The sequence below is a fragment of the Brassica oleracea genome, chromosome C3, assembly GCF_000695525.1.
Source record: "Brassica oleracea var. oleracea cultivar TO1000 chromosome C3, BOL, whole genome shotgun sequence".
Lineage (NCBI taxonomy): Eukaryota > Viridiplantae > Streptophyta > Magnoliopsida > Brassicales > Brassicaceae > Brassica > Brassica oleracea.
The window spans coordinates 23,191,359-23,213,905 of NC_027750.1; the positions used below are offsets into that span (position 1 = coordinate 23,191,359).

At 35.9% G+C, this 22,547-nt stretch overlaps 7 protein-coding genes across 9 annotated transcripts; 3 read left to right on the plus strand and 4 right to left on the minus strand.

The window, feature by feature from the left end:
* Nucleotides 1-1,144: 1,144 nt before the first annotated feature.
* Nucleotides 1,145-3,375, plus strand: LOC106336201 (protein DEHYDRATION-INDUCED 19 homolog 4-like). Its single transcript, XM_013774958.1, has 5 exons — nucleotides 1,145-1,394; nucleotides 1,461-1,609; nucleotides 2,606-2,683; nucleotides 2,770-3,011; nucleotides 3,091-3,375. Exons 1-5 carry the CDS (start codon nucleotides 1,316-1,318, stop codon nucleotides 3,197-3,199), a joined length of 657 nt encoding a protein of 218 aa, XP_013630412.1. The 5' UTR covers nucleotides 1,145-1,315; the 3' UTR covers nucleotides 3,200-3,375.
* Nucleotides 3,376-3,449: 74 nt separating this feature from the next.
* LOC106336200 (probable polygalacturonase) lies at nucleotides 3,450-6,129 on the minus strand. 2 transcript variants are annotated; one of them, XM_013774957.1, is made up of 6 exons: nucleotides 5,960-6,129; nucleotides 5,499-5,828; nucleotides 5,266-5,386; nucleotides 5,010-5,184; nucleotides 4,872-4,942; nucleotides 3,450-4,325 (listed from the first exon to the last, which is right to left on the minus strand). In XM_013774957.1, the coding sequence occupies exons 2-6, from the start codon at nucleotides 5,625-5,627 to the stop codon at nucleotides 3,682-3,684; spliced, it is 1,140 nt and encodes a 379-aa protein (XP_013630411.1). In that variant the 5' UTR covers nucleotides 5,628-5,828; nucleotides 5,960-6,129; the 3' UTR covers nucleotides 3,450-3,681. The 2 variants fall into 2 exon arrangements, with proteins under 2 accessions (XP_013630411.1, XP_013630410.1); XM_013774956.1 differs by having other exon boundaries at nucleotides 5,956-6,129.
* A 3,132-nt stretch (nucleotides 6,130-9,261) lies between these two features.
* LOC106333095 (dnaJ homolog subfamily B member 8-like) lies at nucleotides 9,262-10,931 on the minus strand. 2 transcript variants are annotated; one of them, XM_013771577.1, is made up of 4 exons: nucleotides 10,548-10,931; nucleotides 10,315-10,366; nucleotides 10,147-10,214; nucleotides 9,262-9,858 (listed from the first exon to the last, which is right to left on the minus strand). In XM_013771577.1, exons 1-4 carry the CDS (start codon nucleotides 10,560-10,562, stop codon nucleotides 9,439-9,441), a joined length of 555 nt encoding a protein of 184 aa, XP_013627031.1. In that variant the 5' UTR covers nucleotides 10,563-10,931; the 3' UTR covers nucleotides 9,262-9,438. The 2 variants fall into 2 exon arrangements, with proteins under 2 accessions (XP_013627031.1, XP_013627030.1); XM_013771576.1 differs by having other exon boundaries at nucleotides 10,532-10,927.
* Nucleotides 10,932-13,047: 2,116 nt separating this feature from the next.
* Nucleotides 13,048-13,782, plus strand: LOC106328966. The gene has a single exon (XM_013767523.1). It carries the CDS (start codon nucleotides 13,214-13,216, stop codon nucleotides 13,736-13,738), a length of 525 nt encoding a protein of 174 aa, XP_013622977.1. The 5' UTR covers nucleotides 13,048-13,213; the 3' UTR covers nucleotides 13,739-13,782.
* Nucleotides 13,783-13,801: 19 nt separating this feature from the next.
* On the minus strand, nucleotides 13,802-15,040 carry LOC106328964 (multiple organellar RNA editing factor 3, mitochondrial-like). The gene is made up of 4 exons (XM_013767522.1): nucleotides 14,606-15,040; nucleotides 14,430-14,527; nucleotides 14,221-14,286; nucleotides 13,802-14,143 (listed from the first exon to the last, which is right to left on the minus strand). Exons 1-4 carry the CDS (start codon nucleotides 14,980-14,982, stop codon nucleotides 13,953-13,955), a joined length of 732 nt encoding a protein of 243 aa, XP_013622976.1. The 5' UTR covers nucleotides 14,983-15,040; the 3' UTR covers nucleotides 13,802-13,952.
* An 887-nt stretch (nucleotides 15,041-15,927) lies between these two features.
* Nucleotides 15,928-18,729, plus strand: LOC106333258 (probable pectinesterase/pectinesterase inhibitor 23). Its single transcript, XM_013771724.1, has 3 exons — nucleotides 15,928-16,732; nucleotides 16,961-17,371; nucleotides 17,930-18,729. The coding sequence occupies exons 1-3, from the start codon at nucleotides 16,099-16,101 to the stop codon at nucleotides 18,616-18,618; spliced, it is 1,734 nt and encodes a 577-aa protein (XP_013627178.1). The 5' UTR covers nucleotides 15,928-16,098; the 3' UTR covers nucleotides 18,619-18,729.
* A 490-nt stretch (nucleotides 18,730-19,219) lies between these two features.
* LOC106336425 (lipoamide acyltransferase component of branched-chain alpha-keto acid dehydrogenase complex, mitochondrial) lies at nucleotides 19,220-21,821 on the minus strand. The gene is made up of 5 exons (XM_013775260.1): nucleotides 21,448-21,821; nucleotides 21,059-21,220; nucleotides 20,850-20,975; nucleotides 19,609-20,514; nucleotides 19,220-19,523 (listed from the first exon to the last, which is right to left on the minus strand). Exons 1-5 carry the CDS (start codon nucleotides 21,592-21,594, stop codon nucleotides 19,410-19,412), a joined length of 1,455 nt encoding a protein of 484 aa, XP_013630714.1. The 5' UTR covers nucleotides 21,595-21,821; the 3' UTR covers nucleotides 19,220-19,409.
* Between the last annotated feature and the right edge of the window lie 726 nt (nucleotides 21,822-22,547).

Below are 22,547 nucleotides of genomic sequence, written 5' to 3' on the forward strand. Positions count from 1 at the left end.
ATTGCTTAGTGTAATTTTTGATTATTCAATTTTATCGTTCTGAATACTTTCTCATATTTTATTTTCAAGATTTTTGCATTCTTACGGATCTTATATTAGTTTTTGTACATAATTCATAATATAAATATATGTTTTTATAATAATAACAGTTTGTAAAGCTTTTTATACCAATCAGACTTTTAAAAATATTTAAAATAACAGCCACAACCTTTAAAGTTAAAATCTTTACATCCAAAATTCTAAAGTCAAAGCATAAAGCGAAAGTATTTACCAATCGGAGCCCTAATACAAATACAATAATGCAATTTTCCTAAGCCAATTATCTTCCTTCCCCTTCCCTTCAGACCTTCCATCAAACAATTAGGTGTATGTAAAGTTGATTATGAAATTGATAGTTCCTTTGTTTCCGAAAGTAAGATTTTCTAAAGTGTTCACGCTTATTAAAAATTCAATAAATATTTATAATTTAATTTTTCTTTTACTTTATTATACACTTTTCAATAACTTTTCACCAATGAAATCTCATCAATTCAAATATTTTCATTTAATGTTTATTAAAAATATAAAAAAATACCTTACACATATACAAAATATTTCTTTGTGGAACAATAAAACATCTTACTTATTGAAACATTTGACTCTAAACCATGCCTAATTTTAACCTAGATTAACACACTCTTTTCAAAATAATTATTTTTGCGTAAATGATTTTAATATAATTCAGTTCTATTTTTTATGGAAGTCAGCAAACATCCGTTAATTTTGTTATCTATCACTGACATAATTCATCATAGCAGAATCCTTGTTACCTTTATTGGGATAAATAAAAAGTAATTACTGGTCATTGTAGCAGTTAACTTTGTGGCAGTCTCTTTTCTCAGACAGGACTCAGTGGTTGACCGTCGGCACACGTGTGAAGCATAAGTACAGCGAAACACCTCTCTTATGTTCGGTCCAATCCAAAAAACCAAACCAAACCAAACCAAACCGCATGGACGACTGATATTAAACGGGGTTTAAACTATAATAAGACAAAAGTTAGAGGGTATAACATGTAAATATTATCGCTGACAAAAAAAAACATGTAAATAATAAATATTATCTTGACTTTTTTTTTGTAAACTCGCGTCTTTGCTAACTTGTAGTTCGGTAATAAGTCTCGCTTCCACTCTCTCTCTCTCTCTCTCTCTCTCTCTTTCTCCATCTCCTTCCATTGTTCTTCCCCTTCTCTCTCTCTCTCTCTCTCTCTCTCGTTCTTCAAAGTTTTCTCCTTTTCATCTCAATTATTCTCTGTATCCTGTAACAATCTGAGGAAATGGATTCCAATTCATGGATTAATTGTCCCTCAGTTTTCTCATCCTCGTCTTCATCTCGACGGTGTCAATCTCGATCAGGTTCGCGCGTCTTCTTTATTTTCAGGATTCATCATGAGATTGATCCGTTAAATTTTTTGGGGGCAGATTTGTATATAGGGGGAGGGTACGAGGATCTTGAAGGAGAAGACGATTTGAAGTCGGAGTTTATCTGCCCTTTTTGCGCGGAGGTCTTTGACATTGTCGGGCTCTGTTGTCACATTGACGAAGAGCATCCTGTTGAGGTCAAGAACGGGGTAATTAACGAATCATCATCAAACCCTTCTTTAAAAATGTTACGTCTTTTGGAGACAGGACTTGTCTGATTGTTAGGTTTGTTCAAGGTCTTAGCTTTGTTCGGATTGTTGCAAAACTTGGTCTTATTTAGAAATTTAGAAGCTTTGCTTGAAATTGAAAATGTTTGGTTTTATGTTCTTCTCCAGCTGCTGCCTACCTGTTGTTTCTTCTTACCCGTCATTAAATGTTAATGTCTTTTGAGACAGGGCTTGTCTGATTCTTTGGTTTGGTCATGTCTTGGCTTTAGGTTTGTTCAGATTGTTACAAAACGTGGTTTCCTTTTTTAGAAAGTTCGAAGCTTTGCTTGAAAATGAGAATGTTGGTTGTTCTGCTCTTGGTGATGATGAAATGCTCTGCCTATATCTTGTTTCTCCTTATCAGATGAGCCCATTTAGGAGCTTTATGGAGGGATGATTTGTCTGATTCTTAGGTTTGGTCAGGTCTTTAGCTTCACCTTTGTTCTGATTGTTACAAAACATGGTTTCCTGTTTTAGAAAGTTTTAAGCTTTGAATGTAATTGAAAATGCTGGTTTTATGTTCTGTTCTTGGTGATGATGAAATGCTCTCTGCCTACCTGTTGTTTCCTTTTATCAGATGAGCCCATTTAACAGCTTTCTGGAGGCAGGTTTTGTCTGATTCTTAGGTTTGGTCAGGTCTTACCCTCAGCTTTGTTCAGATTGTTACAAAACTTGGTTTCCTCTTTTAGAAAGTTTGAAGCTTTATTGGTTTTATGTTCTGTTCTTGGTGATGTTAAAATGCTCTCTGCCAACCTCTTGTTTCTTCTTATCAGATGAGCCCATTTATCAGCCTTATGAAATCCAATCTTTGGAATATTTTCGTTAAATTGAGTATTCTTCATTAGCTGGTAATAAATAATTAGTGATCTTTCATGATCCTTATCTGCTTTGTCCTAAACATGGCCTTTGAAATTTTTTTGGATCTTTGTTATCTCTCAGGTCTGTCCTGTATGCACAAAGAGGGTGGGGTTAGATATCGTTGGCCACATCACTACGCAACATGCAAACTTTTTCAAGATATCCTTTCTTTATTACAAGTTATCTGATGCTTTGTTCTGTCTTATACCTTAGCTCTATGTTTATTCCTTGATGTGAGATTCTACGTGCAGCGAAGGAGAAGGTTGAGAAAAGGAGGATACAGCTCAGCTTATCTCGCCTTAAAGAAAGAACTCCGAGAAGCAAACTTACAGTCACTTCTCGGTGGATCTTCTTCAAGTTTCACTTCCTCAACCAATATAGATTCTGATCCGTTGCTGTCATCCTTTATGTTTAGTTCTCCTCCAAGCAAATCTGTTGTAGAAGGAACCTCAGCTACAAAAGCCTCGCATAAGGCATCTCTCAAAAAGTATAATAATGTGTATATATCTGCAAACAATAGAGAGCTTCTTTCTCAGTTTGATATCTTGGCTTTTTGTTTTGTGTAGAGACATTCAAGAAGAAGCTCCACTTTCAGGTGAAGATCAAGAGAAGGCGAAGAAGAGCGAGTTTGTGCGAGGTTTGTTCTTGTCCACCATGCTTGGAGATGATTACTAGAGCGGTTGAAAATTGTTAGAGTGGTCTCTCAATGTATGATGGAGAAAGGCTTGCAAGATAAGGGGATGCAGAGTTTAATCCATATCTTACTGTCATTGTACGTTGAAACCTTGGTTGTGCATACTTTCTTTTCGTTGAGACGTTCATAGATTCTAATTAAAAAAAACGTTTAATACGTTTTTGGGAAAGACGAGAGAAAATGGTATTTGAATCTTGACAAGAGAATATATTGAAATAAAGAAACAAAAAAAAAACAAAATTTCTTTGATTACACATTGTATTAAAAAAAATGAACCTGTACAGACTTTGTCATCTTACAATATGCAAAACAACTTAAAAAACAAAAAAACAAAACCGGACTGAAAGGAACATGCATGGTCTGAGGTCAGACCATGTTGGTTTATTTGGGGTGAAAAAAGAATCTGACCTTTTCTAACTTCACCAATATGAATGAGTCCTAGAAAGAATCCCCTTGTTTCTTTTTAGAATGTAGCTCTACCATAACCATTATCAACTCTCACAAGCTCGGGACACGGTTCAGGTGTCACGAGCTTAGAAGACCCGTAGACGTAAGAGCAACTCCAAGAAACATCACCAGAAGAACCAGAGTTCATCGACAAAGAAACATTGTACAAAGCCACTGACCTAAACGGAGATTCTTTGATCCCAAACAACTCCCCCGCAACGCCGATATCTATTCCAGAAACGTTGCTTAATCTAATGCCACTCACTATGGGAAGAGCATTTGCGTCAAACTTATCATCCGGATGAGAACCAAAGCTACCATTAGCCACAATAGCAGTACCTATCCTCGACATCTCGATATTCGAAACATCGATCTCTTTGATGTAACCGCCTCTTCCTTTTGTGGTTCTAAAGGCAATGCCAGTTAGTGAGTTGTGTATAAAGGCGTTATCGACCACGACATGAGATATTCCACCTGACATTTCACTACCAAAGGAGATAGATGAACCAGAAGCTGCTTGAAGGTTAACGTTTCTTATATGAACGTTTTCAGTAGGACGTGAGTATGAGATTCCATATTCATCCCAACCGCTTTTGAGTGAAATCGCGTCGTACCCCATGTTGATGGTAGAGTTTTGGATGCACACATTATCAGAAGAATCTGCAAAAAAAAAAATAACAACAAAGGAGTTAGTTATATATTCTTAAACATAAAACTAGTTAAACACATGTTATTATTGTATGTAATATTTGTAGCGAGATTCCACATAAATTTTAAAGGCCAACACTAATATATAAAATTTGGCTAATCCAATCATTAGTTTTTGAGTTAGAAACATATGAAACTTAACATGGCAGAGAGTTTCGTTTGTTGACTCAAATAAAATGGTCCAAAAGAAGAATTATTAGTATCGATCTTAAAATGAAATTTGGTTTGAGATATGCTCAGTGTTCTAAAAATCGGGCTCTCTTAAGTGCCACAGACAAATCAGACCTAACAAAACGGTTTTTTTAAATAAAAAATCAGTATAGCCGCTCAAAAATTTGGTCTTGATACACGTCTAATCAATAATCTCATATAACGAGGCCAATAATTTCGAAGAGACGTGTTGAGATTCTATATCGAAAGTTTAAAAGACCGATACTAATATATAAGAGAGATTTGAGCCAATTTTTTTTTAATCAACTAGAAACAGAGACAACTAACCTGGTACAATGCCGATTGTATAAGGAGATCCAGGAGAAGAATGGGCCAATATCTTATGAATATATACATGGCTGCATAAATGACAATGGTTAGAATCAAGAGAGTTACCAAATGGTTTAGGCTTAAGCTAGCTCGTACCTAGAGTATATTGCATGGACTGTATAACACGGTGCGTTTAAAAACGTGACATTCGAGATAGTTATATCTTGGGATGAAATGAACTCGACGAGATGAGGACGGTTGTACTTTAAGGAATGAGAAGTAAACCGATCCCACCAAACCAAACCTTGACCATCTATAGTACCATTATCACCTAAAAAGGAGTAATCATAAAGTGAGTAAACTAACATAATGAGATCAAAAGGACGTATACACAAAGCATTGTTATTATTACCTGTTATAATAACATCATGTAGCATATGACCGCTTATCAAACTCTTGTATCGCTTCCCAGGCAAATCAATCCCTCGTCCATATGATGGTAACGGTTCAACAACTCCCCAATTCGATGGATCCTTTTGTAGTAACAGATACACCAAAACATAAAAACATTAAAATTTGGGGTTTTTCTGCTCCAGATCAAAGTTTAGGACTTATATATGAGAAGGAGAAGAAGTATTATTATACCTGAGAAGCAACTATAACGGCGCCGTTTTCGAGAAAGAGAGTGAGATGGCTGGTGAGGCTGAAACTCCCGGTGAGCCATTTTCCGGGAGGAACGTAGAGCTGGGCCCCACCTTTGTCGGCGAATGACATAAGATAGAAAACTGCGTTTTGAAACGCGAGAGTGTTGAGCGTTTTGCCATCTCCAACCGCTCCAAACTCTGCGATTGAGACGCTGTGCGGTCTCGTACTCAACGACCTCCCCCCAAGTTCGTCGCATATTCTTCCGGCGCCGTGAGTCTTTGCGTAAACCGGAATCAAACTGGTTAACGCCAACACCAAGATTAATGCACCCTGCGACAAGAAACCAAGAAACTATAATGAAACAGAGGAAAGCAAAGAGTTTCGAGTTTTGTTTGAAAATTGGCTCTAAGATCGAGAAGAAAGGGACACATATATAACTAAGAGAGAACACACTTACTGACATCTTTATTTGTAATGAAGCTGTCGGATGATAAAAAGCTATAAAGGCAAGAACCTTACGTGCCAAGTGTAACCAAACACAGAGAAAGAGAGAAGGAGAAGAAGAAGCTTTTTAATACACAACAGAGAAGCTTTTTAATACACAGAAATTTAATTTATTATAAATGGAAAAAAAATAAGGTAAGGAAGAAGATTGACGCCGAAATGACAGCCTTATATGAGCATAATAGATTGATTTAAAAAAGGAAAATAATAGAAGAATATAGGAAGGAAATTGACAGTGGGAGAATAAAAATATTATGTTAGGAAAGACAGAGTAAGAGAAAAACAAAATGCAATCATTAATGTATAATAATAATAAATGTTAAAACACTATTTTTAGCAAATAATATCGGTTTGGAATCAAGTTGATTAAGGGATCTGGTAGCGTATTATCGCCGACAAATCTTCTTCTCAACATGGCTGTTTTAAGCTGTGCTTAGCCAACAGAATTGTATTTTTGTTTTAGACAATGCATGTGTCTCTTATTTTTTGTTTTGTTTTCTTGTTTTTCTGTCAATTATTATTATTGGTTTTGTAGAATTCTAGCATTTTAAGATATTTTTATTTGCAGTATTTTCCTTAAATCATTTTTATATACACTCAGCATCAATGTTTTCTGACTGGTTTCTCTTATCTCATTTGAGAATTATCACCGTTCATACATTGGAGTTATATTAGTCAAAAGATATGTACGTGAATAACTCTATTTTGAATATGTATTTGCCCATTTACCAATATTTTTTTTCTCATCAGTTTAATCGATCCATAACCAGCTCACAATGCAAAACAGTAATTTAGTAGTATCTAATTCCGATAAAAATCGTAAAAATAAACATTTAACCACTTGAGTAAAGATACTTCTTTGCTTACTTCCTCACCTATTAAATTGAACACACTATTAAGTGAATATATTTTTTTTAATATATACTATATATAGTTTTCTAGCCAACAATTTAGCATATACTAGTTAATAACTATAAAAATACGATTAGGTTGTACAAAATCTCATAAAATGAAACATTCTGACTGGAAAAATAACTTTTTAGAAATGTTTTTTGACATTGAAAGAAAGCACTAAATGTGGGAATGAGAAGGAGACGGTGGAAGCATGTGGAGTGACAGGGCGGAGGCAAATGGAACGGGTCCTACCCCCCAATCATACGTTAATTTGCCAGCCTGGCACTTTGTGTTTTTGGTTATATTTGTAAACCTGAATTTATGTTTGCTTAAATCAAGTCATTGTTTAAAAAGTTCAATCATCATTCCAATTTTCGTTCTAAAATTTAGTATAAACAAGATATAATCCCCTAGATTCGTGAACTATGCTTGGTTTATGTAGATGTCAGCAATCAGCGTTGTTATCATACTCCTAAGTCCTAACCTAAAGATTATATAATTTTATAATAGCAGTGTAGACTTAGCTAGCTAATGTTAGAAACGGCTCACATGTGCTCATGTAACATTCTTCTTTTGGATCAATTTTAAACTTAAGAAAATTATTTCTACAATCATTTAGCCCAACAAGACAAACAAACAAAAACTAAGAATACATCACATATACATGTCTATAGTGAACTTCAACATTACAAGCCTTAATTTTAGGCTAAATAGGCTTCATTTCAGCCCATCACGTTACACTTGTTTTTTCTTGAGATACATATGAACTAGATTCATAAAGGCCGAATGGATGCTGAATAGTTTGGAATCCGAAAATGTCACAGAATCCTCTAGGTTTTACATGCCGAGATGTCCAAATTACTTTGGACTATATATGACATGTTAAAAAGAAAAAAAAAGTAGATTTCTTCAATCGAAATCAAGACAAACGAGCTTTTACTTTATAGCTGATTACTGGGATAAGAAATGCGTTTTGCACGGAGTGAGCTTATATAATAAAAATTTAAAAATACATGTGTTTGATTTTTTTTAACATGCATACATTTATGTTTTCTTTATATAATCATCTATATGTTGGACGAGCATTTGTAATTGTAATTGTGGAGTGAAATCTATTTTGAATTTATGATGAGCATGATCGATTTGGCATTAAAATTTTTATTACCCTGTTTATACCTATAAAAACCGTAATATAATCATCAAGTGAATTTTTATTACAAAACAAGTTCTACAACTTTTTTAATACTTTACTTTAACATCACTGAGAACCATTTTAATGGTTTTAGAACTACCATCTTAGTATTGTTTCCAAAATCGAATTACTTTGACCTTAGTCTTCCATATAGTTTTGAAGGGTTTCAACTGGACGACTAAATTGATGCAGCCCATTTTCTTGCTTTAAGTCGTTCGCTAAGTATATATATTATTTAATTTGAATATTCATAAACAAAAATCCATATTAATACAATTTTATGATCATTTGTATCTTGTTATAACTAAACAAATTAAGCCATTGATCACAAAATTTTCTAAGTGGTATTTTAAAATTTCTAATAATTTATAGTCGTTTTAAAAATTCAAAATATAACATATACAAAAAAATCTAAATTTTTTTAATTATATGGTTAATGTGATTGTTTAATTTCTTTTCATAATATAAAATTAGACAAAAATAAAGAAGTATACAAAAATTGTTATCAAATCTTTATTATTCATAATCATTAATGGTCATATATACGTTAATCATATTAGGTAATTCGTAGCTTTTATTTAAGGAAACTGCCATAATATTTTTTTTTATACACTATTTATCAATTTGATAGTTAGTTTAATAAAAAGTATAATATAAATTAAGATGGACAAACTTATTTTTCTAAGAATTCTGAATTTCATTTTCATGATGACACGTAGCTACAAAACAATGTTGTAATGTTTCTCAATTAATATATAACGAATTTTCGCCTCTTCCCTAACTATCTAGAGAATTAAAGATTAACAGGAGTTGCAATGTTTGTGCTGATCCCTTACCCTTAGCAAAGAAGGCTAGAACCATAAATATTTTATTTTCTAATGTAAATCAGAGATGTCTGATAAATGATAGTACAATCCAACATGATTATTTATCGGAATAATATTTGATCGACCAAAACATGATTTAAGAACAAGGATAGTTACATTGCCAAAAAATATATATCCAAAAGTAATCAAAATGTGGCAACAGTCTCATGGCAGTAAGAGATTGAACCCAATGAGACTATACTAAATCAAGATCATATAGTATCGGGCGACCCAATACATAGTGAAGAGATCATCTCTAATTGTAAGAGACTAAGAGATCATCTCTAATTGTAAGAGACTGCCCCAATAACATTTTCTGATAAGTTACATATGATGATTATCTGTTATAGAAAGATTTATCGGTTTGAACTTTGAGCAATGAAATAATTCATTAAATCTACTAAAGCCAGTAGTTGCTTTCTTAGCTTAATAGACCTAAAAGTAAAGAAGAATTATAAATAATAAGAAAGGAAAAAAATTATCATCATGAGGAGTGAACACATGTGGATCTGCTTCTCATGAACATCTTCCAATCCGACAAGTTGTTGTCCAACACTCGATTTCTCACATGTGGATAACCCCGTAATTTGTAATCCGTCGGATTAAAAACCGGTAACTCCTTACTAAACCGGTTTAGGTTCGGTATACCGAAAACCGGGGTTTCCTCAGTTAGGTTCCCCATGAATCTTGCACTGTTTGTCTTTAGACATCTCTCTATCACCTTGTTCTCTTCTCTAAATTTATCCCTAATGTTCCTGAGGGCTTGGCAGAACCGGTTCGGTTTAGTATCTGGGCGATTCTCTTTGGTTTTGTGTGGGAGACGGCTGCATTTCAGACATATGTTCTTTTGTCGGTCTGTGTTGAAGCATCTTCTCTTTGTTTCGTCTGTAAGACATAAATAAGCCTACATGCGTCGAAGGCAACAACATAAGTAAGTTCTAGAGTCGAATCTTTGAACCGTAAATAACCGGATTTCTCAAAAAAAACTTAATTGAACATACCAAACCGGGTTATAGAACAATGAATATGAATGAGTTCATTGATTGATAACACGCGGATGCTATTACTAAGTAGGTTCATGTCCACACACATTTTATAGCTTATAATAATAAGGGGATATAAAATTGTAGAAAATAAATAAATATATTCATGTTTAAATTGTTTTCATATAAATAAGATAAAAATGGCTGACCTCGTGGATGAGCTTAAAAGCAATATCTGCTTTTGGGTGGTTGTTTTTATCGGGATGAACCTTCATAGCTGAGATAAATAACGATTTATCTTAGAGATTGGCCATAACAAAAATGTTTAACATCTAATGTTTATGATTATTCATACTGAAACTGAAACAAAACCGGACCTAGTTTGTGATATCGTTTACGTATGAGCTTGACCTCTGCATCTTCCTGGATCTGTGTAATGATATAAACAATTCAATGTTCTCTTTGTCTTTATTTTTTTGTTAACTTGAATATAACGCAATTAAAAACTTCGTCCAATACAATATACATAGAACAAATATATGTATAAATAAACAGTGGGAACGAAATATACAAACTGAAAAATAAATAACATACACCGAGAATGAGATACCAGTCGATGAAACATGAAACGGAGTTGCCGTTGATGTGAATGCAAGCGATCGGCGATCTCGACAGCGAACAAATCTCTGAGACCAATGCCGCTTTTGGATCCTGTCCGGATCGGATCTTACCCATTGCAACAATAGTTTCAAGAAAATTCCAGGAATATGGAGTTGAATGAAAATAGTTTTCTGTGAAAAAAGGAAGGAGTGAGCAGCTAGAGAGAGAATGAGAAGACGTTAAGAGAATGCAGGCAGACTTTGCGGGAGCGACATTTTAAATTGGAAGAGAGAGAAGAGAAATAAAATGATCCATTTATTATAGAAAAAAATCATTAGTTATCGAAAATTTAGAACGTTTTATCAAAGATTACTGAGAAATTCAAATTGAAGAACGGGTAAAAGTAACGGTAGGTCCAGCCAAGTTGTAATTAGCTCGTGCCATGCAAACTAATTATGCTCATTCATGTTGCATCATATACTGTATAGGCTGCAGGTTAAATTTTATAAGATATACATACGATCATTTTTCTATATTACACATACGATCATGATCAATTTATATTGTAAAAGTACTTTATAAATCATGTACACATTTAATAGCTGTTAAATCTAGAAATTCAATAGTAGAACATGAGACTTGTGACATAAAACAGAGATGAACAGCCATATACTAAAGGATGCCTTTATTCGAAATCAAATGAAATAGGTGAAAACAAGCAAAGTAGCTAGGTAATAAAAACAAGCAAATGAAGAGACTAGTACCTAACTTATATGTTCTTTTTACCGACTACATGAAATATCAAAGCTGCAATGATTTTATATTGGTTTCCAATTCCATAGCACAAGATTTGATGGGTTGAATAGGCATAAAAATGTAAACTCAAATTGTAACATTTTTTTTTTTTGCTAAACTCAAATTATAACATATACTACATATCTCTGGCTTTGGATTTATATTGGATTTCGTGATTTTCTTTCTGGTGCTTGATGTTTGAACATAACTCGAGACAGCAGCAATAGTATAAGAGAATGGCTTTGGACATAAGTTAAGTATATACCTAATGTTACATGCACGCACGTTGATTTAGAAGCTCAAAGTGAAAATAAATACTTACAAACACTGATTTTTATATCACATAAATTAAATTTTAAAGAAAAGGTTTTACGTGTGGGTTGACTTATTGTAATGAAGCCAAACAAACTTCAGTAATCTAGAATTTGGAATCTAACTGATCACTGCTCAAGATCAGTATTAAGTCAAACATAGCGGTTGTAATTGGCCACCCTAAAGTAAAATAAATCACATGGGGATGCTAACTTCTTGATTATAAATAAGTTTTCTGCCAATTAGTCCTGGGGTTTTAAATAAATTATATATTTAGTTATTTTATTATATAAATTATCATAACGGTTACAAGCGGTGTTTTGAAACCCGATCCGGATCCGCGGTTGAACCGGTAAATCCGGCAACCCAGAAAAAATCCGGTTTGGGTTTTGTGAAAAACCCAATATTTAGAAACCCGCAAAAACTCACAAAAACCCAGTAGAATCCGGAACCCGATACCGGTTGAACCACTGGTTGAACCAATAAATAACTTTTACTTCTTTTTTTAATTTTTAATTATGTTTTTAGATTATGTTTTATATTCTAAATTTTCAATTAAGAAGTTATATACTAACAAAAAAAAAGTTAGGTATTTCTTTTCAGTTTTATATTTGTGATTTTTAGATTTTAATGAAGATTTCACTATGCCACTTGAAGAAAATAAAGTGAACGATAGTAGAGAGAACCAAAACTAGTTGATGTGATTTGGTGTTAGTTTATTTCCGTTATTGATAATTTATTATAATGATTTTTTACTTTTGGTTTATTTTGTATTTGAAATTTAATTTATTATTCACATTAAACATTTAAATATTTATAAATTTTATGTCTTGATTTTTTTAAATGTCATAACTCTTATCTTGTTAGACAAAATTATAAATAGCTTAAACTATTTTTTGATATTTTGTATATCAAATGAAAATAAAAATATAGAAATTAAAGTTAAGTATTTTCTAAATGTTATTAAACATAAAAATATACATATCCAAACTATTATTTTATGCGTATAAAAACATTTAGAAAATATTAAACTTTAGTTTCTATATTTTTATTTACATAGCTGATATATTATTATATAATAAAATTAATGAATTTATTAACCCGCGGTCAACCCAGTGACCCAGCGACCTGGTAAGTCGTCCGGTTCAATGTCCGGGTCGGGTTTAAAACCATTGGTTACAAGGCATATAACTTGTTTGAGGTCATACAATTTGAAAACAAGAACTTAGAAAGATCAACGGATAACACAAAACATATACTACTACTGTATAGATCAATATGGGCCAAACTTAAGTAATACAACCCATAAAGTGTGGTTTCAAACTAGTATATGTGGCCCACTTGAGTGTTACTACTATAGTTTCTTTCGAAACACACGTGATGTGTATATTCGACGCGGACCAGTTACGTGTCCGAATTCGCCCGCCTCACACGAGTCCGAATCAGGTTGTCGATTTTTATTACCCGAACTTAACCGGCAAGCAATACAAATCCCTAATCCAAACCATTTTCGTGTGGAAAAATAAAATAAAAATAGAACAAGGTCGTCGTCGGATTCATTTCTAGATCATGGAGTTCTGTCTGATCGCCGATACAATCTCAGTTTGCACGGCGAAGCAAGGCATAGCGTTTGGGAAATCTCTTCTTAATCGGTGGGAACACATTTCGTTCGCCGATTCCCCCGTCGATCAAGCACCGGCGGTTATCTTTCCCGTCGATGCAATCGCTCCGTCGATACAATCCAGCTCTATTAAGACAATCCGCCGGATCCGCAAAAAGCGGCGCACGAAGCGCGTTTCGTTCGGCGGCGATTCGGAAGACGGAGGAGATTTCGGTCGGTTTGTATTGGAAGGCGGTTTCGGTGGTAACGACGGTCCGTTCGGATTCGGCGGTGGAAAGGGATGGAGCTACGGCGGCGGTGGAAATTGGGATGAGCCATCGTCTTGGTCGGATCCGGCGATGGAGTTCGTGTACGAAGTGATTGGCTGGATAGCGTTGTCGAATTGCGTGCACTTTGCGTTTAAGAGGATAGTGAGGATCGTGACGGACGGTGAAAGGGAGAAGTTGAACCTTTCATTGTCTCCGGTGTGCTGACAACCGTTGTTGGTTGCAGTCATGTGTTGGAAAATTGATATTTATAGACATTGTACATATATGTTATGATGAATCAATGATTATAATGTGATAATTGACAATTCTCTGACATTAAGAGAGTTTAAGGTGGAAATGTAATAGCGAATAAGCCTAGTAGACTTCATTACAGATGCATAACTAGCGTTTATATATTATTCAAGCACTGGGGCTTTATCTAATTATCCGGAGCTTGATGACCCATGGATAATGGTTGGTTCCAGTTCTGTTGTGTTGGCTCTCTCCTCTCCACCTGCATAGTCTCACGGCGCCTATCGTACCTAGGCCTGGACCGGTTTCTTATCTGGCGCTGTTCAGTGAACCTATACTGTGGTCTGGGTATCACCTTTCCTTCAATGTACAAGTCACCTGCATAACAAAATTGGTTTAGTTGATAAGTGTGCATCTCAAATAATTCAAACGAAAATTCAAAGAACATTACAAACCTCCATAGTCTTTGTTGGGTACGTCAAGATAAGAATCAGGTAGGACCCAGAGAACACCAGGCAATCCTGTGAAGAAGAATCACACAACTCTCGATTAGGTATCTAACATACACAAAAAGCAAAGCCAATAAGTTCCAAAAATATGTTCTTTGTCCTCTTCCTACAGACAAGAATAATAATCCAGACGTAACAAGACATAAGTTGTATACCTTTGACTTTGCAAGAGAGCTCTTCAGAGATCAAAGCACCAAAGCCAGTGTAAGTCGAAGTGGAAACAGAGTAGATCTTCTTCTTTGCCTCTTCCTCGCTACAAAACACACAAATCCATGAGAAATGCACAAACGAAATGAGAGAAGGACAAAAAAAAAATGAAAAGGGAACTTGCCTTCCGACAACGGAAGTTAATGTTTTGACATAAGCATTGATCATCTCGTCTTCTGTAGGTTTGGGATCATCGAACTCCATGACGATGAGCCAGTGCTCGTAATCGCACCCATCGAGAAGAATCGTCTCCTTCGGCGGACGGTTGCTCCAGTTCGGCGAAGGATCGTTCAGCGGAGAGTATCCTGACCCGGATGTCTTGGGTCGGGTCGGTATGTAACACGGGCCTAGTCCGGTTCGGGTCGAGGAAAGCTTATCGATTAGAGGTACAGCGAATCGAGAACGAGAAGAGAGTGTAGAAAGCGAAGAAGAAGGAGGAGACGAAGAGAGGGTTTTGCTAAGGACTGTCGCGATTTTGCGCCGCGCGGTGAAAAGAGCCATCGCCGGTGAGGGTTTTGGCTTCTGCTCTCTCTATCTCTTTCACTTCCAAGTCTTCAGTCTTTTTCAGACCCTTCGAGAAACTATATGGGCTTTCAGTGGGCCTTAATTTATCTATTCAAAATCTTATTTTAGCAGTAGAATCTCAATTTATATTACCATGATGTTCAATTAACTGAAATGTATATGATATAGATGAAAAAAAAATTACATATAACAGTTCTATAACGGAGTTCCCCCTAGAACATTCGGATCTAGAGACAGCAGTTAAAAAGATTTTTTTCACATAATCCACAATATTAATTTTAACCAGAATTTAATAGTTAAATTTGCAATATTCAGTGAATGAAAGATAAAATTGCAAAACTAAAATTTTATATATTAGCTGAAAAATAAATAACATTACCCCACTGTAATAAATAATAATGTTTGCAACTTTCCATGTATCTTTTAGTTAAATCACAGATTCACAATAAAGCTGTTTTGGCTTTTTACTGCAAAGCAGTATATATAGTAGTACTCAACCATGAATAAGTTTATTCATGATCTTCTCATCTGTTTCATACTTGTCAATGATAATCTACTGTGAGATTCCTCTTATGCCTCCTCGCAGCTGTTTACTTTCTTATCTCTTAATTAATTCCTTATTCAGCAATAAAACTATCTATCAAGATCACACTTAACATAGTTTCACTTTATCCCACACATCCATGCCTCCAAAGACCCATACTATTCATAGGTTTATCATAAAAGCAGGGAAACCGAACGTTTTAGATGGAAATAATACACAGACTTGTGGAAGCAAAGCTAATATTCCTAAAGACAGAAAATGTAACATAGCCTCATATTATTTCCTTAAATCCCAAAAATAGCAATGCAACTCATGTCTATATTAACCCTCCCATCAAGATCTTTCTAGCCATTTGTTCAAACCTTTGTAAATTTTAAACTCCAAAAACCCATCCCAAAACGAACCATAGCTAGAAGGGGCCTTATAGCCACAGTTGCAGGCCCCGTCTGCTCCATTTCTAACATGTAAAAAACACATTAGGAAACTTAGAAGAAAAAGTTACCTCTTTCGGCCTTTTGAGTTTTGTGTATAAAGAAAACTACAAAGAAATGGCGTTGGATGAGGACAAGAAACAGAAATGCCTCGTCGCTGGTAGTGTCTCGGCTTTGCTAGTGATCATGGTTGTCTCGGTAGCTGTCATAACATCTAAAAACTCACCCAATGATAATCAGATCAGGCAAACCACCAAAGCCGTTAAAGCAGTTTGTGCACCTACTGACTACAAAGATATATGCCTCAAAAGTATAATGGACGCTTCTCCCAACTCCACAGAGCCTCTCGAACTCATCAAGCTTGCCATCAACGTCACTATCGAATCCATCAACCAGGGCCTCAAGAAAGCCTCTATAGATGTTAAACCCAAGACTGATGAAGACCCAGAAGCAAAAGATGCTTTTGAGCTCTGTGAGAAGCTAATGTTTGACGCTATTGATGATCTTAAAAAATGTGTTAACCGTGGGTTCTCAGCTACTCAAATTGTAGGCTTTGTTGAGGATCTTCGGGTTTGGCTAAGTGGTGCCATTGCTTTCCAGCAAACCTGTATAGATTCCTTCAAGGAGATTAAGTCTAATACTCTTATGATTGACATGCGCAAAATCTTCAAACCATCAAAAAGGCTTACCAGCAATAGCCTCGCCATGGTTACTGAACTTTCCACCATTCTCCCAAATTCCAACGTCACAGGTATCTACCAAACACATCTCTAGTCAGGGCCCGACACAGCTTTGAAACATTGCCTCTAAATTCTTTTTAAAACAATTTATTTTTAGACACATGCCTCTAAATTATTTGTTTTAAAAAATTAAAAATCTTATTGAATATCTTTGGTCTCAAAAATTTTCAGAACCAACCTTGTCTCCAATATATACATATGAATCAATCAATATGTGACGCAAGTCTTAATGATAACAGGACTAACAAAAGCTCTTTCGAAATACGCCAGAAAGCTTTTGAATACAGAAGAAGATGGTATCCCAACATGGGTTAGACCAGAGGTACGGAAGCTCATGGAAGAAGAAGCACCAACAATAGAATTAGAACCACAACCACCACCACCACCACCACCAGCGAAAACTGATGCGGTGGTGGCTCAAGACGGAAGTGGACAGTTCAAGACAATCGCCGAGGCTCTAAACTTTGTTCCCAAAGACAACAGTCCATTCATCATCTACATCAAAACGGGCATATACAAGGAGCAAGTAAAGATCACAAAGAAAATGCCTTACGTCACTATGATAGGTGATGGACAAAACTTGACCATAATTACCGGCAGCCTCAACTTCGGCATCGGAAGAGTCAAGACTTTCCTAACAGCCACAGTCAGTGAGTTTCAATCTTTCACATAGCCCTGGGCATTTTAACCTAAAACCATAAATATCCGAATGGTTTCTAATCTCTAGAATCGAAAATCCAATGATTAATATTAGAATATCTAAAGTATAGTTTACATATCTAAAAATATTAACTATATAGTTTTGAGATAACCAAATATTTTAAAGTATTATTTATAACTGAATCATTTTGAAAAAAAAAAACTGAGTTATCTAAATGTTTTTAAATAAAAATGTGAATTATTCAATGTTTCTTATCCGAAATAACCATAATCATCTAAAATTAAATTCAAAAAAAAAACCCTGAATCATCTATTTTGTCCGAATCATCTGAAAAATGGAAGGAAACTGGAATCAAATTTTGGAACAAAACTTTTATGGGATATCATATTATAATCGGTTTCTAACTTTGTTACACAAACCCAAAAGTTGAAAATGATCGAATCGAAGTTAAAACATCACTTCCACAGGTTTTTTTTTTTATTTTTTGAAAAAAGAGAAGCTTAACATTAGAGAACCTTTCTAACTAAACTCCGTGTGTGCTTGGCAGCAATCGAGGGGGAGCACTTTACAGCGAAGGCCATCGGGATCGAGAACACGGCAGGACCAGACGGACGCCAGGCGGTGGCGATGAGAGTCTCAGCGGACTACGCCGTGTTCTACGAATGCAGATTCGACGGTTACCAAGACACTCTATTCGTCCACTCCCAACGCCAATTCTACCGCGACTGCACCGTCACGGGAACCATAGACTTCGTCTTCGGCGACGCCAAGTGCATCCTCCAAAACTCCGTGATCGTCTTCAGAAAGCCCAAGAAAGGCCAGACGTGCGTCGTGGCCGCTCAGGGGCGCAGCGACAGGCACGAGTCCACCGGGCTGGTGTTCCAGAACTGCCACGTAACGGGAGACGAGGAGTACATGGCAATTAGGCCCGCGAAGAAGTCGTTCCTAGGGAGGCCGTGGAAACGGTTCTCGAGGACGATCATGCTGATGTCGGCGCTGGATGACGTGATCGATCCGGACGGGTGGCTTCCCTGGAAAGGTGAGTTTGCGCTGAAGACGCTGTACTACGCTGAGTATCTGAGTGGTGGGTTTGGAGCGAATGATAGCCTTAGAGTTAAATGGCCTGGTGTCAAGAATATAACGGCTGAAGAGGCGCAGTTATATACTGGAGGTAGGTTCTTAGGTGGTGACTCGTGGATCCCTCATACCCAAGTTCCGTACATTGCCAACTTGTAGGAGATTATTACAATTTGTACATGGTTTTTTTTTTTTTTTAAATGTGTTCTACTGAAACTGTGTTAGAGTGAAGTACCTAAGTTGAACTGATTAGTGGATAGAAATAATTAAATAGTGTGCGTACCTTAGTTTACAGTTGCGAGTATTTAGAATTTTGAAAATATGTGGATCACTTCTGTTTTGAGAAATACATTCAAGCAAAAATACTTTAACATTTTTGATTGAAGTTTATTTATATCATAATATAAAATAAATCTTAAGAATCTACTTATATAATAGAGTGGATCCCCTAAAATATTGAGCAGGGGTGTAGCATCAGATTCTAAAAATAGTAAGTCTTTTTCTTTTTAATATATCAAGTATGAAAAAAGTCTTTTTTAACGTGTTATTTTGAAAAGTGATAATCAACTTATAGTATTTCAATTAATTTATCATATAAATATTTATATATAATTTGATTTATGTCTTTTAAATTTTAATTTGCTTTGTCTTAATGAATATTCAATATTAATATTTTACTTTGATCCATAAAATTTAGGATATCTATATTTTCTGGATTAAATCGAATTTACTTAAATGATCAAATCAATTTTGCCATGAGTAAAAAGAAAAATATTTAATTTTGCCATATTTTGTCCACCATTCGGACAATAGTCTTCGGTTCAGACATTAAACGTAATCTTATTCGAACATTAGGATGATTATTCATACAATTCACGTTCTCTCTTCTACAGGATTTAAATAAAGAGAGACTTTTACAAAGAAACATGAAATCTTCTTTGTTTTGTTCTTTATCTCATCTGAAGCATTAGCAACTCCGGTTTCTCAATATACTCTTTCCACTGGCAACAAAACCGAGCCACCGTTGCTCCATCCAGAACTCTATGATCCGCAGCTATGTTAACCTGATACAAAAAAAAAAACAAGTTCTTGATCAACCTTTGGTACTTAAAAGAATCTCTGAACTATATAAATGATCTAAGTTCTTACCATCATTGTCGATGCAGGATAAACAGACCCGTCTTCTTTAAACTTTGGAACTTTCTCTATCCTCCCAAGAGCGATGATGGCAACTTCAGGTAAGTTTAGAAGAGGGGAACCAAACTTCCCACCTATTGCTCCAATGTTACTCAGAGTTATGGTTCCACCTGTTACATCCTCGGGGCTCAGCTTGTTGTTCGTCGCCAAATGCTGTAACCGTGACATCTCTCTGGTTATCTCTAGTAAAGAGAGTGACTGCACATTCTTTATATTTGGAACGACTAGGCCATGTTCAGTAGCCATCGCAACTCCAATATTGTGGGAACCTTTAAGGATGATCTCTAACGACTCCTCGTTGAAGCAACCATTCACGTAGGGGTATTTGGTTAGAGCCATCGAGAGGGACTTGATCAAAGTGGGGAGGAACGTGTGTTTGACGGTGGAGTCTGTGTTGTGCTCTTTGAAGAAGTGTTTGAGCTTCACGAGCGCGTTGCAGTTAATCTCTTCGACGAAATGAAAATGTGGGACTTTTGTGGCCATAGTCATTGTCTTGACCATTGCTCGGTTGAATCCCCTGAGAGGAACTATCTGATCTTCAAAGCTGGTGGAGACCGAGTCTCCTCTTATAAAAGGATTGTCAGAAGGAGCTGAATCAGTTACGTTTTGTTTCTGGCCACTGAATTGGAGAACGTCCTCTTTCAAGACTCTCCCGTCTTTACCGCTTCCAGTCACGAGGTTGATGTCTATGCCAATGTCTTTAGCAAGGGTACGAACAGCAGGTGTTGAGAGAGCTCCAACAAGAGTGTCTAGTTTTGGCTGTGAACAGATCGGTTCTACATTTCCTGGAGTGTCAGAGGATACTAAAAGTGCATCATGGGAGTCTTCTACGGCCAGCTTAACCAGAGTCTCTCCAACCTTGCATCAAATAGGTTTCACCGCATATAATAAACATTACTTAAACGTCAAAATCATTTAACTGATGTAAAGAAAACTTTCCCTAACAAAATCTGCATAATATGCTTAATCACATGGGAAGTCCCGAGATTTTTTGGGGCTATAAGCAATTTTTTTTTTTTACAAATTTCGAGGTCTACTTATGTGAAAATTACTTGTTAAATTTTGGGGGTTATACTCAGGACCACGCCTGCTTAATCATAGCCTTATTAAAAAAAACTAGACACGTGATTGATACTATGAGCTTTAAATACAGTTTAAAGTATTGAATGAATGATCTTGTAGGCTTCTCTAACCTTGATAATGTCACCAGGAGCATGTGAAATGAGAGCTACTTTCCCCTTGAAACGGCTTGTTATCTCAATGGTTGCTTTATCGCTCTGAACTTCACAGAGTGGCTGAAACTCTTCCACAGGATCTCCCTAAAAGCAAACATCAAAATGGCTGAATTGAAATGAAGAATAGAAAAAGATTGAATCTTTTTAGTTAAAATAAACAAACAGACCTCTTTGACGAACCACTTGAGAAGCTCACATTCAGCAATACCTTCCCCAGTTTGTGCCAGTGGCACATCAATGAAACCTCCTCCTGCATCTGAATCTAGGGTCATGGCTTCGTTCGAAAACCAGCTTCTACTCCCTCCTCCTCCTTCACACCATTTCATCAACTGGACCAAATCAAGATAATTATGACCACCTACTTGTTTGATCTTACAAACATAAACATTTCTCAACTTATGTCCTCTAAAAAAAAGAAGTTACTTCTGCCTAAAACTAACGGATTAGCTTTGTCGGAAACTGATCCCTCGGAGTGGAGCCAAAACAATCACGCCTCAAAGCTTCTTTTTTTTTAAAGAAAAAATTATAAAACTTAACACAAGTTGAAGAAACTTACGGAGAGAGAAGGAACAAGGAACGGGCGCGACTTCGGAGACGCGAACGACTGAGAATGATAAGGAGCTAGCAACGGCGGAGCGCAAACAGAAGACGAGCTGAATGGGCGGAGAAACCGATGGCTACGCCAGATCCGCCGCGCGATCATCGTCGTTCACGGTTGGTCTTTTGGTAAAAAACCAGTATTGGGGGAGAGACAGAAGAAGAAACAAGCAGATGAATTAGGATTCACTTTCTAAGTTATAACAGCTCGACTTTAACAACTCTTGTCAGGCAATGTAACGTGTTTCAGTCCTAATCTGATTAAAGAAGCTAAGTGCTGCTGATTAGATATAACCAATGGATTAGTGCCGGTAACAAACAAAAAGAAAACGAAAAATAAAAATAAAATGATCGGATTGTTACGAAAGTAAACAAAAGCAGCGCCGAAATGTTTGAATATATAAAAGATGTGGGGTCCGCTGTACTATTTGCACAATGAATTCTTCTTCTATATAAATGATCGTTTCGATCGTTTATAAAGCACACCTCAAAAACACTTCTCTTCTATTCTCTCTCTGTATCAGTGTTATTAATTTCTACGGGTATAAAATTTCACCCTTATTTAAATTCATGCGATACAAATAAATTCCAGTTCTTTTATAACACGTTATCAGCACGATCACTCTGCGATTCGGTAAAATTTATTTGTATCATTTATACCCTGTTATAATGGTCGGTATACCGCCTCTACTATTATTTATACCATGTTATAATGGCTGGAATACCGCCTATATTATTTAATTAATTTAATGGTCGGCCGAGCCGCCTTATATCCTGTTTATTATTTATTGGTCGGCCGAGCCGCCTTATATCCTGTTTATTATTTATTGGTCGGCCGAGCCGCCTTATATCCTGTTTATTATTTATTGGTCGGCCGAGCCGCCTTATATCCTGTTTATTATTTATTGGTCGGCCGAGCCGCCTTATATCCTGTTTATTATTTATTGGTCGGCCGAGCCGCCTTATATCCTGTTTATTATTTATTGGTCGGCCGAGCCGCCTTATATCCTGTTTATTATTTATTGGTCGGCCGAGCCGCCTTATATCCTGTTTATTATT